Below are 16,857 nucleotides of genomic sequence, written 5' to 3' on the forward strand. Positions count from 1 at the left end.
ACTACCTGCCAACAGTGTGGTGACCCGTGTCGTTTTAGGGTGATTTTCATATGTTTGTCATGTATGTGTCTCATGGAAGATGATGGCCCAATGTACATTTAATCAACATCTGCCACTTTAAAATAAGCCAACTGGCCGAATCGGAGTCATTGCTGACAGAAGCCAAGTTGGCATGAGGGCGTAAATCATCCCAATTACACGCTGAAGACAGGATGTCTTTCCTAATTATGGAGATGGATAGGGAAAAGATTTCACATTTCTGTGGGGTAGGGGGAAGATGTGTGAGACTGAAAGTCTGTCCACCAAGCCATTTCCATTTCTCTTCTCCATACTGAATGTAGAAATATGGAATATTGCATGTCTTTACAATGAATACAGTTATTAGTACAATTATAACACGTTCTGTGTTTCTTTGTGACGTGTTTGTTGTTTAGTAAAATCTCACCTGAGCTCCATGATGCTTGTGACATTGCCGGACGGGTAGATGCGGCGGATGTAGTTGAAATCACCAACATAAAGGCTTCCATCAATGCCCCATGCCAGAGCCACTGGCGCCAGCAGCTTGTTGCCTTGGGCTTGCCCATTACAGCTGGGGCATGAGATGCTTCTGCGCCGTCCGTTCCCCATGACAGTGGAAATCACAGGGGGCTGAAGAGAGATGAACTGGTTCTCGCCGTTCCCTTTGTAGAGAATGCCTAAGAAAGAAAACAGCAGTTATTTGCAAGTGTGAAAGCATGGCTGATGTGTGTCACAAGGAGCAGATAGCATGAGCTCGTTATTTATCCTTTGTTTAACCAGGAGGTCTCAAGACACATGTAAGGGGGTCTCGATGGACATGTAAAGTAGACCCAGATATAAGAGCATAGAGCCCCAATCTGGGTATTTTTGGATGATATTGAGCAATTTCTCTAGAAAAAAGATGCTTGGGGCGATGTCGAAATGGTGTCATTATGCGGTTTGTTCAGTAGAGGGCAGACTCAAGATGAGTCAAATGGTGTCTTCAGCATGCATTACTACTTGGTGGATTACTCTAAACTGAGCCGATGTTTTTGAGGTAGCTAGCCAGCTATAGGAAGTCAGTATGTAAATATATGCTGCTGGCTGATGCATCAGATTTCACATTTTAGGTAATTTAATTATATTTTTGGACAGGAGTGATGTTTTTTCCTGCTGGACTAACACCCTGATGACTCCAGTTCCTGGCCTCTCACACACACACACACACACACCAGCTTGCATTTAAGTATCATCAGAGATTAATGGAACATATTATCCAAAAATCATGCTTTCCACTGTAGTCCAAAAATGTTGTGGAGCCTTCATCCATTAGCCAGTTTGCAGGTTTTATTTTAGAGGTGAGAAAAGCCTTTTAAGAACGCATCACTAATAGGTTTTTCCATAAAAGAAATGTGAGAAATTATGGTTTAAATGCATTTGGTTTATAGTAAAGGCTCAAACAATGCAGGGAGTTAAATAGTGCGGGGAATAGAGGGAGCACACAAGCAGCCAGCAAACCATCAGCCTGACTGATATGCCCTAATACCTCTGTGCTGTTGAACTACATTAAAGGGTTCCTGGAAACCCCACACAAAGCTGAAGTATATATTTAATGTAAAATAAAACTTGACAGAGAGCCTGTTTTCCCCAAGTCACAGGGAGGTGGTAAACATAACTACAGTGCTGTGTACCTCCCCCTAATAACGGTGCATGCATCTCACTGAGGACCCACCAAATTTGGTGAGTAACTACAGATTAATATTTTAACAAGAAGCAGATATAAGTGGCTTTTTAGGGGGGGTGCTGATATAGTGGGACGCTCTTCAAAGGAGAGAAAACACATCAAAGGAAAGAAGTGCATGCTGGAAGCACTTAATTATTCACATCCAGCAACTTGTGTGAATCCACACTGCCTCTGTCCTAATTAGAGGATCTATGACACCACTGAATGGCCACATAATGTCCTTCTCCCACAGCGTTGCACCGTTAGCCATTGTAACCCTGGATGTATGTGAAATCAAGCGTGCAGCTGTGCTGCTTGTCCCTTCTCTGATTAGTTCCTTTCATTGATTTAATTGATTGAAGGGCGAATTCAAATGAAGGCACAGCCTGGCGAGACTCTTGATACGACGATCTGACCAATCCGTCTTTTGTATCCGAGAGCATTGTACATGAGCCTCTAACAAAGACAAATAGGTCCGTGGGAATGCTTTATGTGTGACGCCATGAAACGCGTGACCTTGGGACTTTAATTGAACTGTGATCCATGCGCCTGCTCACTGAATGAAACACACAGCGTGATGAAAACAGCTCAGTGAGCTGAAAGGTTGACGCTGCACCCTGAAAACATGGCTGGAAATAACTACGCTGTGTAATCTGACTGGAATTTAAATGTCTGTTTGTGTAATGACTTCTTAACATTCTAGGCAAAGACAAAGGCAGCTCTAACATCCAGGATGTAACGCAGTGTGTAGGACACAGATGAGTTGCAGCACTACAGCAGTCAAGCCGTTTGGCTGACGCTCAGCTTTAAAAAAATGAAACGCTGAGGCCATTTTGGCAAGCCACCACAGTCCCCTCTATTTACACTTGAGTCACAGTTTACTGTACACACACGTCTTGCCATAGGCTATTAGACTGCGTAATGGAATGGATTAAATACACTTATCAATCATCAGCTACCCCCCACTGCAGCTCCACATTTTAGTATTGACACTATATTCTTTCACTTTGATTCTCTCACATGCACAGCGTCTGCCACCAACTAGGAGTGAGTGAGCAGATTATGGTTCAGCTTTCTTCCCTCAAGGACACTTGGTCATGACACATTACTGCTGATGATTGTTGGAAGGATCAAGCTAGTGACGTCTCAGCTGGAGAGCTGTACTGATGGGAATGTGGTTTCTGACTATCCAGTGCCCCGGGCTGAACCCCTACAGCGTCCAGACTGAAATGGATTTAGAGTCCATAAACATGTACTCATAAATATTTTACTTCCCTGTGCTCTTGAGTTTGGGGGCGAAAAACTACAGAACTATAAACAAAAAAGTTTCTTGAAGAAATAAAATGAGGTCCAGCTTTATGTGTGAGAAACAGAAATACAATTTAGCAATGTTCAGTTCTTTTTTTTTTCTGAAATAAATCAGTGCAATCTCGACAGATTTTGCAGAGGAGACTTCGACTCAAAGCATGGCAGCTGAATGGATGAGCCGTTATAGATGCGTCTGCTCATTGATTAGTAAATGAATGTGTGGAGGCGTGTTTAAAAGTTGGTGGAAAAAGAGAAATTGCAGTTTTTTGCTTGGCACTGTGTGAAAAAGCTTTTTTTTTTCTTTCCTTTCAGAAAGGTCCCTCGTGTTCCAACATCATTTCAATACTTCTCTATCCAACAAACACATAACCATAATGTAATGTAAATGCATGTCACGCAGCATTTACCACATTATTAACCACTCAGACACAGTTGGAATCTAGGAGCAACGTGGAATTTCTCAAATAATGACAGAAAACAATCCAAAGTGTATAAAAAGCAAATTATAGTGAATGAGACATGGAGCAAGCCCGAAGGCCATTTCCTATCATGGAAAATAAAGTGCAAACTAGAAGAGGAGTCGTTTAAAGAATATTTGTGCAAGCAGCAGAAATCATGTCATCTTTTTCAAACTGCTCGTGTGCTCAAACGTGTCACCACACTGTCCCGAACTGATCCCTACAATCATAAGGTAATAATTTGTTTGATAAAGGCTAATTTGAGTCATGTAGTGAAGGAAAAAAAAATGCTTTCATGTCGACATCACAGCTACCAAGATGATTAATGGTACAAATGCAAGGCCGAGCCTCTGTTACCTGATAAAAAAAAAAAAAAAAAAAAAAACTAGAGCGCCCTGAGCAATGTCACCTTAGTGACACAAAGAGAGAGCAGAGATTGGTAGGGGAGGAGTGGGAGTGTGTCTTAATTGCACCCTGTCCTTCTTTGTTCTCCTTTTGCACAGTGTCATTCTCCCAGATCCCACCACCCAGCCTGGCTCCCACTGATCCTGATTGAGGCTAAAAGTGGGCAGGAAACCTTGCAGTGCTTCAAATGCAGCAAGTGCGTGAGCTGTACAGTAAGTACACTCAGAGATACTGAAGTGCTGAACTCTGGCTGTGTCCAATGAGAATCAGCTATGTTACCCCAGATAGAGACAAGCTGCAGATTGAGGGGAAGGCATATATCCACTTGTAACGAAGAAAGGAGGGGCAGGAGGACATGACTAAAGCACAGACACCAGCAATTTGCCTTATCTAGTTTGACAGGCTCTAGAGTCGAGGCAGAGAGAGAAAGTGGGAGAAGGCTTTTTGCTCGTAGTCTTTTGCCACAAACGATGAGAGAAAAAGTCGTCAGATGTTCCAAGTGGTGCGAAAATGAAGGAGTCACAACAAAGGGGTGATAGCAAATGTCTGGAGCTGAACCGCTGCGCAGCTGCAGAGGACCACCGCTTGCTAACATGTCGGGTGAGGACATTAGTCAAGGTTTACAGCATTAAAGAATCAATACTCGAGCAGCAATGAAGGCAAACAGTGATATTTGGATTCATCTTCATGCCGACCGAGGATATCGAACTGCATTCCTGGGCCAAAAACCCACGTGGGCCATAAATCTCAAATGTCAGAAACGGGCTGAATGCGAAGACTGAATAATTCAGTTTGGATTGGGGAAAATGCACGAGAATAAAACCAGGTGCCTCCTCGAACCTGTGTAATAGAAATGAATGTGTGAGAGTCATGACACCCTGATGTGAAGTTGTGCATAAGCTAGCATGCCAATGTCGCTAACAAAAACATTTCACAGTCTCACAGAGCTCACTGTCTTTGGGCTGAGCTAATAGGATTGCACCATGAAACCCTTTTGGCAAATTGATTAAGCTCCTGTCAGAGAGAAGGGTAAATGAGACAGAACAACTCAAGTTTGTTCAACTATTTTTTTTTTTTTTTTTTTAAATTAAGTCAGACTTTGCAGTGTATTTTTGGGGTTGTGTTGTAATAGGACGAGTGTGAAAAAGCCTTGGGGAGGCTGCAGCGTTTACTGCGTAAGAAAAACTCCACACCATCTGCTTCTTGTTTTATTTCTGTCATCGCTGCTTCCGTATACAAGAACAAACCAGCACATGATGAGTTTTCATCCACACTAACATCTGATTTTCTGATCATTCCAGACACACAGTACGGCTCAATCTAATAAAGGATGCAGCGAGCATTAGCATATCACACATGCTGCACCTATCTGTTGATCATAAATGCATCTTTCACAACGACTCCCAACTCCTACTGTGATGCTGCCACGGTGAAAGCTTTGGAGATGGCTGTGCTATACTTTGAGACAGGTGGGATGAAACGCAATGCACCAGCAGCAGCCAAGCTAGAGGCATATTTCAGTGTTCTTTTTGCACACTTCACAAACTTCAGGTTGTGGATGGTTTGACAGATTTGGTACGGCAATGGGCTCCCATGTCTGTTCTTTTAATGTTCAACAAAGAGGCAGGACAAAGTACCATCAAGACTTGGAACAAAATAAGGCTCCTCTGACATGTTTTCCGCTACAGCATCTGACAAAAAAAACAAGTTCTGTGCAATCTTCTAGATGTAAGAATACTGTGATACATGCACAAAAACATGGATGATAATGCTACGCAAAACCCACCGAGTGCTGTGGGATGAAGAACGTTGTCCCTGCCAATTGTGGGGTGAGCATGTAAGACGTTATAAAAGACTGTATTAAAGAAGTAAAGCAGGCCGAGTTCTTGTTACACAAACAGAAGGAATATCTGCTAACAAAAATAATCTGAGGGGTTTGCTTAAGGTTTAAGGTTTGAGAGCTGTTCCAAAAAGATACACAATAGAAACAGATTTATACATGTGTGTCAGGAGGCTTTGTACAGAGGCTCCAGAGCTCGAGTGAACCTCCTTATAAATGTAACAACACATCAGGGCTGCAGTGATACCACACAGAGCAATATCAAATGTGAATGGTCAGCTAATCCTGCTTTTGTTGTCTGTCTACATTACAAAATACAACGCAATACATACACATACAGTACAGGCAGCAGTGTATTTTATGGCTCAAAAACCGATCACTTAAAGGCTCCTCTGATCAGATCTGATATTAAAATGTATTTATATAATGTGTTTTTCACTTGCCGTGAGCTAGTCCCAATATACAGAAAAGTAATTAAATATTCATAAAATGATTTTAGAGATTTTAACATGACTCATCCTGCACTTTAAGCGACTTAGTGTCCAATGAAATGCTTTCTCATGTCTGTTCTTTGCCCTGTGACTTCCCCATACACTTTAAAAATAGATTCATCTTCCTAACTTTCGGAGCCAGCCTCGAGTGGCAGTTGAGTAACTGCTGTTTTTTCACACTTCTGCATTGGCTACATTCTCCCACTTGGCAGAGCTGATACAGAATGGTGGGCGATGCCTTGTTCGTGCAAATGGAGTTGACCAATCAGAGCAGAATGTAACAACCTCCTTGCCTGTGATTTCACAGGAAATGCACAGAAACAAATAGCTCTCTGCTAGCTTTTTCAGGCACTGCTGTTCAATCAGTGAACCTCATTACCTGCTTCAGCCTCAGAACACCTGCTGGTGGTGCTTTATAAACTATTTTTTTCTTCGCATTGACGAACACACACGCGGCGCTTGTGTCATTTAAGAACAAAAACTTTCCAAATTATTGCATTGCAGTTGGAAGACATTTCTTTTTAAAGTGGTTCATTTATCTTAAGCACAGAATCTAAATGCATCAGGGACACAACCATTACCTACTCTCTACATAAATCAACTTCACAGTAATGTCGATTAAAGTGTTGACGGCTGCTGCTGAAGGCCAACCTGTTGTCTGATAAAAGCCCAAAATAGAGCTAAAAGTACACATTGCTGCTGTTTCGAAGGTTGAAGCGAGGCAACTCTACTTGTAGAATTTCCTTGAAGAAACATCTTCAACCACCATCTTCAATCACTTCAACGTTCTGAATGAAAATGACCTGGATGACTGAGAATCCTCATCAACATATTGCTTAGTCAAAGAACTGCAAAGAGGATTGGAGGACCTGTTAGGTGAAGAGTGTGACCTCTGAGTGTGTGAGTGCAGGGTTATGGTTGAATAGGCTTTCTTACTTAGGAAGGTTTCTCACTAAGTGAAATGACCTGGAAGTACCTCAGTGGCAGCCATGGTATCAGCCATGATAAAGGCTGATCAAACCCTTGATGCTGAGAAGAGGTGCTTCCGTGCCATCATATATGTTATGTGAGGGAACAGATATAATGCAATCCCACAATTCTTTGTGGCGGGGTCATCATGTAAGTTCTCCCCTTTTTTTACATATCATAGGTTTCTATGGTTATTGGACATCAAACAATATGATCAAATGCTCATCTACTGGAAACCCATTAGTTAATTGAGCTGCAGATGTTGAACGGCATAAAGATGTTTTACCTGACAAAAGGAGCAATATGTAATAAATGGAGGTTAAAAAAGGAAATTAAGTGATTTGCCAGCGTAAACCATAGCCTTAAACCAGTCAGAAAATGTTTAGAAACGATCTCAGTGATAACCTGCTGGATGTGATGCTGGTTCATTGCAATGGGTCGCCTCATTCCGTGCTGACTTGCTGTTAGTCTTTTAGGTCTAGCTTCTCGTTGCCTCATCGTAGTTTTGGATCTCCTCTATAGTTATTGTCTTTGTACGTTTACATATAATATAATAGTCACGTATACAATAGGGATGCATTTTCGGTTTTCGGCCGAAACACTTTTTTCACTGAAAGAACTCGGCCGAAAAAGGATGTTGTTGTGATGACGCTCCAGCATGTCTGCGGTGTCTTTTCTTGGCCCATTTAAGCAGCTAACTAAAGAGATCTGCTCCTCTGATGCATCTGCAGCTGACGTTATTCTTTTAAACACAGCACTAAAGCGTCTTCTAAGCAAAGAGGTTGAGATGGACCGCGGAGCTAAAACATTGAAATGTACACTCGTAGTGCGTCAGCACGCGTTTCCCTGAGATCTGCACGGAATTGTCTGTACTTCATCGCGACGGTATTGATCCGCGTTATAAAGATCATACTTGGATGTGGGAATAAAGCAGCGTGCACGAGAAATGATCCAGGCCGCGTGGATGCGTAGAAGCGCAGAGTGCAGTAGAGTGCCTAAAAAAAAAGAATCTATTCTGTTACTATATATGTGACAGATTTGTTTTTCTGCTGGACATTTTTTTTTAATTTGACAAAATGATTATTTATGCACTGGCCTTTTATTTAAATACAACGCACACATAATGTACATGAGTGGGGTCAAGCTAAGTTTATTTTATATTGTGCATTGTTTGAATGTGCTAAATAAATATTTTCAATTGCTTTATTCTTTGAAACATTAATATTAAGTTGTGCATTTGCAATGCCTTGATTTTGGTTAGGTTAGTACACAGTTATAGCCATAAATGCAATGGTACTAATAATTGGCTTAATACTTTTTCTTTTTTTTCCTCGGTGTTTCGGTTTTCGGCCTTTCGGTGCATCCCTAGTATACAACTTACAACTGTGTTCCCAAACTGATTTAATTACCCTTCAAGTCAGTAAACATGTTTAATTACAGCACATCATTAAAAGAAGTGTTAGCGTCTCAGTGACAGTTCAGTGTGTACAGCAATTATCCTGGCTGCACTCACAGTGACCCACACATTTGAACCATACCTGCCTGTATCAGAAATGTGAAAGAAAAAAAAAAAAAAAAAAAACTTTTCAAGGGCTCTCTCTCAGACTCTGTGAGAGAGAGCTGGACTGTTATTAAATTATAAAATGTTGTTCATCACTCTCTAATTGTGTTGGCTGCCGTTAAAACAAAAGGAGTGTTCTGTTCATTTTTCTACGCTCTTTAAAGTGATTCATCTATGAAAAGCTTACGACTTAGAAATGAGCAAACATTCAAAACATGTAAAAAAAAAAAAAAATAATAGTAATACAAAACCCATTCATATAAAAAACACAGAATCACACACTCCAATCTGACAGTGTGTGACTAAGGACCGACCTCGACTATTTTAGAGATGAAAGGGACGCAAATTGTGTTGGACAACTGGAACAACGACTGTGAGCCGGAGTGGGTTTAATGTCAAAACAGCGGTCTGGCAAACTGACAGTGCACACTACCCTGAGGCCCTCAGGCTCCCTTCTTATAATTGCAGCCATACTACTGCCTCCATAGAAGTGACATACTGAACTGCTGCTGTCTGAATTCTCCACATTACACGGTGTGGCTGCGTGGTATTGTAACCTAAGCATTGACTTTTGTTTCGCTTTCTCATGTCTGCACCAGCGCGACAAAGACAAACTCGTGTCCATTTATTGTACTTGTGCTTAAAAGGAATCTGATTGATGACAGAGGGAGAAATTAATTAAGTTTATTGAATTGATGTGAGAATTAAACATGATGCCTGTTCATCAAACGGGTGATCGTGAGCAGAGAGAAGCCTGCCTGCTTCCAAAAATAGCTGAGCGGTGTGGAATCGTAGCTGGGCCTGCACCCTGGTGACTTACCCGCTGATTTATTCAGTCATTACTGTGAATGATCGGCCCTTCAAAACTCTCCTCTATTATCTGCAGATGGGATGACGAACCATATTTCATTTTGATTCAAGTATTTATCGTGGTGATTCAGGGTAAGGACCACCTGCCTGTAACCCAAAGAGGGCACCTATCCCTGTCCCTTCACACTGTGTATGTATATGTGTGTGTGTGTGTGTGTGTGTGTGTGTGTGTGAGTATCACTTCTCACCGTTCTGAATGTCCAGGGTGTGATGTTTGTCTAACGTCCACCCTCCCATGTTGGAGGCATCCAGTTCATATCCCTGTAACATGGCTGTCCTCTTCTCCCAGAGCACCACATCGAGGCAGGACTCGTATTCATATCCCACCGACACTGAAAGCAGTGACAGCAGACACCTGTGGTGAGCAAGGTTGCGGCCTCGATACTAACCTGACATAGCATAGCAGCAATCAGGCCTGCAGCTTATGAGACATTCAGCACTTATCGTGCCCGTTTTCTGTATTCTGCTGTCTATTTGCAATTTCCTCCAGCTGGGATGATTTCAGGAGACCCGTAGGGGATTTCTCTGTCTCACCTGCACTGTTTAGATTTTATGTGATGACCCCTCATTTGTCTGTAAATGAACTACAATGCAAAGCCCCGTAAATTATGTAAAGGTTCAGATGGAGAGCATTATAGTAAGTGTCATAAATGCTGTGTAATGGCTAAAGGCTTTTGATTATCAAGGTGGTGAGGGTGAGGGTTTTCTCTGTTAACACAAGCAGGAGTGTTCTAATATTCATCCCTCTTAACAAAATCCCTCTGCTCTTTAAAGATGAAAGCGTTACTCCTAGTAATCTGCCTGTAATTCTGTAGATAACAAGCACAGAAACCATAAATGAAGTGTAATGCTTTAAGATGGCACTTTGTTTTTCGATTGCTGTGACTATTGACTTCCTGTTTTTTTTTCCCCAGCCACTGCCTCATATGCAATATTTCATTTACTGCACAGCTGCTGAAATATCATACATGCAAAACAAAGAAGTCAGCAAAAGAGCAATGGCCTTCAAAAATGCAGCAGTGTGAGATTTCAGGATTTCACACCACCTGCTAAATCCTTATTGCGCCTGGTAACAAAAACAGTCCCCAGCTAAATAATCCTCAATTTAGAAAAAAAGTCAAATCAATCCTCAACAGTTCATTCGGGGTTCAGAGCCTGAAGGTATCTAACCTGTGCTTACACAACATCTTCAGCAGGCAGCTTCACAGCAGGAACTCACCCACAGCCTCTGCCAGGCCAAAGACCTTCTGATTGTAGGCGTCTGTTTTATCCCAGATGAAGGTGTAGGAGAGGTCAGGGAAGGCGGGGAAAGACTTCTGGAACTGACGGCCCATGACGGCCACCATCAGGTGGACCTTCATCAGGCCAAAAGGGAGACGGTCCTGGGTCAGGAGCACCTTGAGGATGGGCTTGTAGCCAGCTGCCCTGGAGCTCAGGTAGATCAGGTTGAGGTCACTGCCTGGTATGGCTACTTGCTCATGAAGGACCTGCAGTTTTAATTAGCAGTCAGACTGATGCCAAAAGCACAGCATGAAGTATACTTACGTTAACAGGATCAAGGAAGCCCTGTGTTTAATGTAGAAAATGTGTCTAATTACAGTATATAATTATGGAATGTGTAATGTATTCCTGCAGTGGAGGTCCCCGTTATCATGCATGTCACAACAAATCTTTAGTGTCCTGTAAGAGAAACCTATATATATATATATATATATAGTCTTAATTATAAGTCTTAATTGTGTCAAAGCCCAGTCGACAATGTTCTAAATGCAAATGGAGCCACCTCCACGGGCAGTAAATTAATTCTCCATTATTCAAGTCTGTGAGGAAAATTACACCACAATTATGATAAATAAATACAGGTTTGCTTTTTTTGACCAGGTCGCACCTCCACGCCGATGCTACAGTAAAGGAGGGAGTTTCAGATATATTTTGTTCTACAGCATAAGCTGCAGACTTGCAGAGACTTTGCATATGTAGGGATTTTTTTAACTCTGATCTGAGCCAAATGGATACCAACCAAATCCCGAGGCACGTAACCTCCATGCGTTGTGCCCTCAGAATTTATCAGTGTTGCTTTGAGACAATTTATGGCTTAGTATTTTGGAAGATGCCTCAATCAAAGCCCAAAGGCAAACTATAAGGGAAATCTGACTGTTGTAGAATGAGCAAGGCAATGGCAGAAGGAAGATAACAGCATTATCGTCACTCTCTGCTTGTTTATTTCCAGCACTGCAGCTCATAATGTTTCAGCAGAGCATGGGTCAGATTATTAATTTGTTCAAAACAGTCAGATATGAGCCGAGTTGACCATAAAATGTTATAATGAACCAGGTCAGCTGACAGCCTCAGTCTCACCTGAGTCTCTGGGATGATGGGACTGTCCTCTGGGGAGGTCTTGTAGAGAGTGGAGAGGGGTGTAGCCAGGATGAGGGGGTTGGGCCTGATCAGGCCAGTCAGGTAACAGCTGGGGATGTCGTTCGCTTCCCGTTTCATCACCACTGTGTCCATCACGTGGTAAACGCTCCAGGGCAGCCACACGGTGCGGTGAAGCGTGGGGAACGGGGCGCGTTCATAACTCAGCGTTAAAGAAGCGCCGCCATTGGCCAAGAGGTCGAACCTTAAACCAGGGAAGTAAAATTAGGATTTCATAGTTGTAGTTTTCATTTAGTTTTATAATCGCAGACTCACCAATGTAATGTTAAGATCTGAGTACATGACAACACTGTCATTAGTACACAACATATTTCAGATATGGCTTCCACATTAAAGACAATATTTTCTTTCATGTGTGCTAGCACGCAAGTAACAACCTTGTTTTCTCCAGAAGTGTCCAGCCTTATTTGTGGTTGTGGAAACTAGAAGAGGAGGCAGCAACTTTACCTTTCAGCATCCTTACTTTTAAGACCCGTTTTAAAAGGTTCTGCTCAGTGCAGCATGATGCACGGAGCACCTGTCCTCTCCCTCCATGCATTTATATGGCACGATTGCGTGTCACTAAGTCACTTTATCCCTCCATTATCAATCTTGCGTGCATCTTCTATCACGCCATCATGTTTGTGTCATGTTTGCTCCACATAGCCAATAAGCCTCATCCTGATGTACGTGCTTCTGACTCCCCTCATCTCCTCCCTCTTCCTCTGTCCCACCACCCTCCTATTTGCAGCAATCAGCAGGATCTCCCAATGGGTTATGTACAGTGTCTTATAGCTATAAATAAAAAATACTGATTTCAATTGAACTAGCCATTTTCTCCATGGAATTACTGTCAGTTGGACTGACCTCTTACTGCCACATTTTCTGATCTCAATCTTCATCATTACTGTGGTGTTTTATTACAAATAAGAATGATGGCCAAAAACTGAGACAAAAATAGTTTTTGGAATTCCCCTTCAAGTGCAAAGTAGCACACTAAATATTTATTTCAGGCCTAGCCTGATTTTCCACTGGCAGGAAAGAACTTTTCCTTATCAAGTATGTTCCCTCTGTTCAGCCTCTATATATTATTATCATTCACTGAGTCTAATTTATGACTTTTGTTCAGTCAGGCATGTTGTCAGAAGACACTTTATGGTTGAATCTGGTGTGGAGTGTTGAGTCTGGGGAGTTTTCTCTGGTGAACTGGTTTTAATTAGTACGACATTACTCAGGGAAAAGTTACTGGTTTGGAAATGAAGGGCGACTCTTTGATGTGCTGCTCTATATATTCGGCGAGCTCCACTACCCAGGGGGTAAAGCATCTGTGTGGCGACATCGCACGCATTCACATGCACAAAGACACACACTCTCGCAGATTCGAATGCTCCTGCACGTCTCTCATGCACGCACCTCACACTCGGAATGACACACACAGACACACACACACACATGTGTGCGCGCCAGCAGCCAAGCTGTGCAGCTGACCTAAAACAGCTTCCTTCTCAAGCTCTCTCCACTTTGGGCAGTGGGGAGCTCACAGCTGCAAGAGGCCAGGCTTTGATGCTGCCCCCCTCCCTTTTCTTAACACACTGAGCGGATCTGTTGGCTAACCAAGTGTGATTATCCCCGACCATTTATCACGCTCCTTGTCAGAAGAGTTACAGGGCGGAATATCTGAAGAAATCAGCTAATCCTCAGCTATCTGGGGACCCGAGGATTGTGATTCATGACAACAGCTGTACAATTCTCTGCCACTCAATAAGCCTTTTTATTCCACTACTAGCAACACATAAACATGCCTTCTGTCTGTTGAATTTTGAAGAAGGACCTGGTTCGTAATCTCCAGAGGACCATCTGCAAAATAGTGCTCCTACCTGAGGTGAACCCTTCCTGTAAAATATGTGACATACGTTCATCTTGTATGTGTTTGCGCTCCCATTATTAAAGACCCGTCTGCGGTAATAGCAGGAGAAGGTCAGACAGTAATCCCATGTTTTACTACACTGCGGGCAGATTGATTCTACCCTTGCTGATTCAATGCATTTTAAATAGCCTGGTTCAAAATGGCCTCCACCACTGTGACATTTGCATGAGGAATTGTTCTAGGGCACAATGTGCTGCTGTTTCGATTTGTTTTGAGCACTTTCTGGATTACTGCCAGGACAATTCTCCCTCTGCTGGACATCTTTTTTTCTACATTTTTTTCCACATGACCGTGAGGACAGCAGCATATGCCACTAATAAATTGTTGCAAGGGCAAAGGTTGAATTGAGGGACCGAGCCTGCCTGCAAGAGGGCCGCTTGTGTTTATTTGGACATGTAAATCACTGCTGATAAATGCAGATGTGATGCTGCGTAGCCATGCATGCTTCACCTACTCATGTGTGTGTGTTTGTGTGTGTGTGCACAGGGATTTCCTTACATGCCATCTTGCCGCGTAATGGTGTAACCATACTCTGGGTAATGCAGAAAAGACACGTTGACTCCAATCAGCGGTGTCCCGTCTCCCGTTAGGACCTGACCCCGGATGACTGATGCCAGGCTGTGTGGGCAAACAAACACAGAAAGAGCCGGGTAAACAAACAATGCCAGCCGGCGTGTCGACAAGTGGCCACAGCATCAGCAACCGCTAACAACTGTCATCCCCTTGCCAGCGGCATAAGCAGAAGAGGTATGATTTACTGACCGTTAGGAACACACACATGTCAGTGGCTGTTACTCATGAAAACGCCACCTTACAGAGCTCCTCTTTGTGTTTGTTTACTGCTTTTGAGAAGCCATAATTCAGCGGAAAGAGGCTTTCCGTTAAGGTTTTTGCAGCCTCTTGCACATGTATTGCAGCATTTATATTCCACAAGGATACAAATGGATGCATTTCCTCACTCTGCTTTTTTACATTTTAAGAATCATTATGACAGGGTGCATACATATACAGTAAAGATGCACTGCAGTTTATAGCTTAAATTTCAGCATATGAGGCCATTACAGATAACTGTTATATCTAGCCTACAAGTCTCACAGCTAAATCATCAATTTTCTTAGTAAAGTCAACTTGGTAAATGAAGTGTACAATACATCCAGCAGTCAGTCCATTATGAGTGAAATATTCACAGCAGTTATCACTCTGACCTTGCTGAAAATAAGAATTTCCCCTAAATTGTATTTGAAGAGGGTATGATCCAAGCGTGATTATTCTGGCAAGTGCACCCCCCCCCCACCCTGAAAAATAAAAAAAAAGCCTGTGTCTACCCGATACCGTGATGAATGTCTGTGGTAATAGTTGTGATAAAAGATAATATATCAACAAGAATCGTGTTAGAACGAGCTCTTCAACTCCGTTACAGACATCCTGTTGACGTGAGAAGTTGCAAAGCTCAGCGGCTGACGTGTCAAGAGGCACTTTTATAAGGATTCAGAACAACAAAATGCAATGCTGGAGGCAAACTGTCACAAAATAAAGGAGAAATGAAAAGGGTATTGAAAGAAAAAAAGCAGTGCTAAAACACACAAAAAAATCACCACAGCGGTTTTAAAAGGTGAAGCCACAAAAAAAAATGTTCTGCTGTGAAAAGTCAAACTTGTGAAGTCTATAGACAAAAAGTGGGAGATTTTCTGAACACAAATTCTCTTTTTTTTATAAACGTACATTCACACCTGGTGGCTGCCTTGTATAACCCACCTCCTACTGCTGGGCAAACAGTAATGCCACTGCAGCAGATGGGGGGGGGTTAAATGCTTCACTTCAGGGCAGCTCTGTGGTAGTTAGTCTAGCATGGGAAAGCATTACTCATTCACTTTCCCCACTCAGATTTTCCCTGCTGGTAAATGGATTTGCTTCTGGTCAAAGGGCTCTCCACCTACAGCATCTCCTCCCCTGCTTTCATCAAAAAAAAAAAAAAACGCTATTTTCTTTGGCATTTTTGCTTTATAAATCACACACAGAGACGCCTCACACATGATTAAAGCCTCAGATACCCTCTGCCATTATTCAACAGGACCACAGGGCTTTCAGGTAGAGCCTGTCTGACACTTATATTCATAAGTGAGAAATAATTTCTTAAGTCGGTTCTTTTTTTGTTAAGAGAGGGAAGACAATGTTATATTTCTCCATTAACATTTAATCACATCCCACTTCTCAACCATAGAGCAGACTTTTACAAGTGCCCCCCAGTACATTTGTCACCGGTGGGCATAAGGGAAAAAAAAAAAAAGTCCCATTTTGCCACTTTATCTCCGGGTCATTACGTACATGAGACAAGGATGATCAACAGCTTTAGCCTCTCTCTTATTTCCCTCCCGGTCCATGTCTGGCGCAGCCATCTCCCATCGTTTATTTACTGGCTGGAAGAACAAGGCCACTTAAGAGCCCCAGCGAAGGTTCACTCTTTCTTCTCTGTGTCTCTATTAATCTTTTGAGAGGCAGACGGATGCAACAAGAACTGAACCCACCACACCCACCCCCTCCCAAAACAAACGCAAAGTAACACCACCTGCTGAAACCCCAGAAATTAATCATATAATTCATGCATTCTTATCTGTCATTGTCCCCATACTGGCTGTAGAAAAACACCATCTGAAAGCCCAGTGGGAGACTTGTGTGGGAACATGTGATATGGCTGGGGCAGGGGGGCGATTGTGAGGGAGGAGGAGGAGTTGGAGGGAGGGGAGTGGGGACACTACACCACAACACATGTTTTATTCTCCAAGCTATATGAGGGACAGGTTTACAGCCGAGTTCTGAAACCTGACCGCACGCTGAAATCTGCTCCTTCTTCTTTAGAAGCACAGGAATGACCTCTAACTGTTTTTCTGTTTTC

At 42.6% G+C, this 16,857-nt stretch overlaps 1 protein-coding gene across 1 annotated transcript in view; it reads right to left on the reverse strand.

Annotated features, from left to right (window-relative positions):
- Positions 1 to 16,857, reverse strand: part of LOC114442562 (teneurin-3) — a 113,940-nt gene that overhangs the window by 17,609 nt on the left and 79,474 nt on the right. Inside the window, exons 14-18 of the mRNA XM_028416251.1 lie at positions 14,463 to 14,582; positions 11,981 to 12,242; positions 10,842 to 11,109; positions 9,811 to 9,954; positions 446 to 695 (exon numbers count right to left, since the gene is read on the reverse strand). Coding sequence (XP_028272052.1) covers positions 446 to 695; positions 9,811 to 9,954; positions 10,842 to 11,109; positions 11,981 to 12,242; positions 14,463 to 14,582 — 1,044 coding nt within the window. The remainder of the gene's footprint in view (positions 1 to 445; positions 696 to 9,810; positions 9,955 to 10,841; positions 11,110 to 11,980; positions 12,243 to 14,462; positions 14,583 to 16,857) is intronic.

Source organism: Parambassis ranga, chromosome 10 (genome assembly GCF_900634625.1).
Source record: "Parambassis ranga chromosome 10, fParRan2.1, whole genome shotgun sequence".
In the NCBI taxonomy this organism is placed as follows: domain Eukaryota; kingdom Metazoa; phylum Chordata; class Actinopteri; family Ambassidae; genus Parambassis; species Parambassis ranga.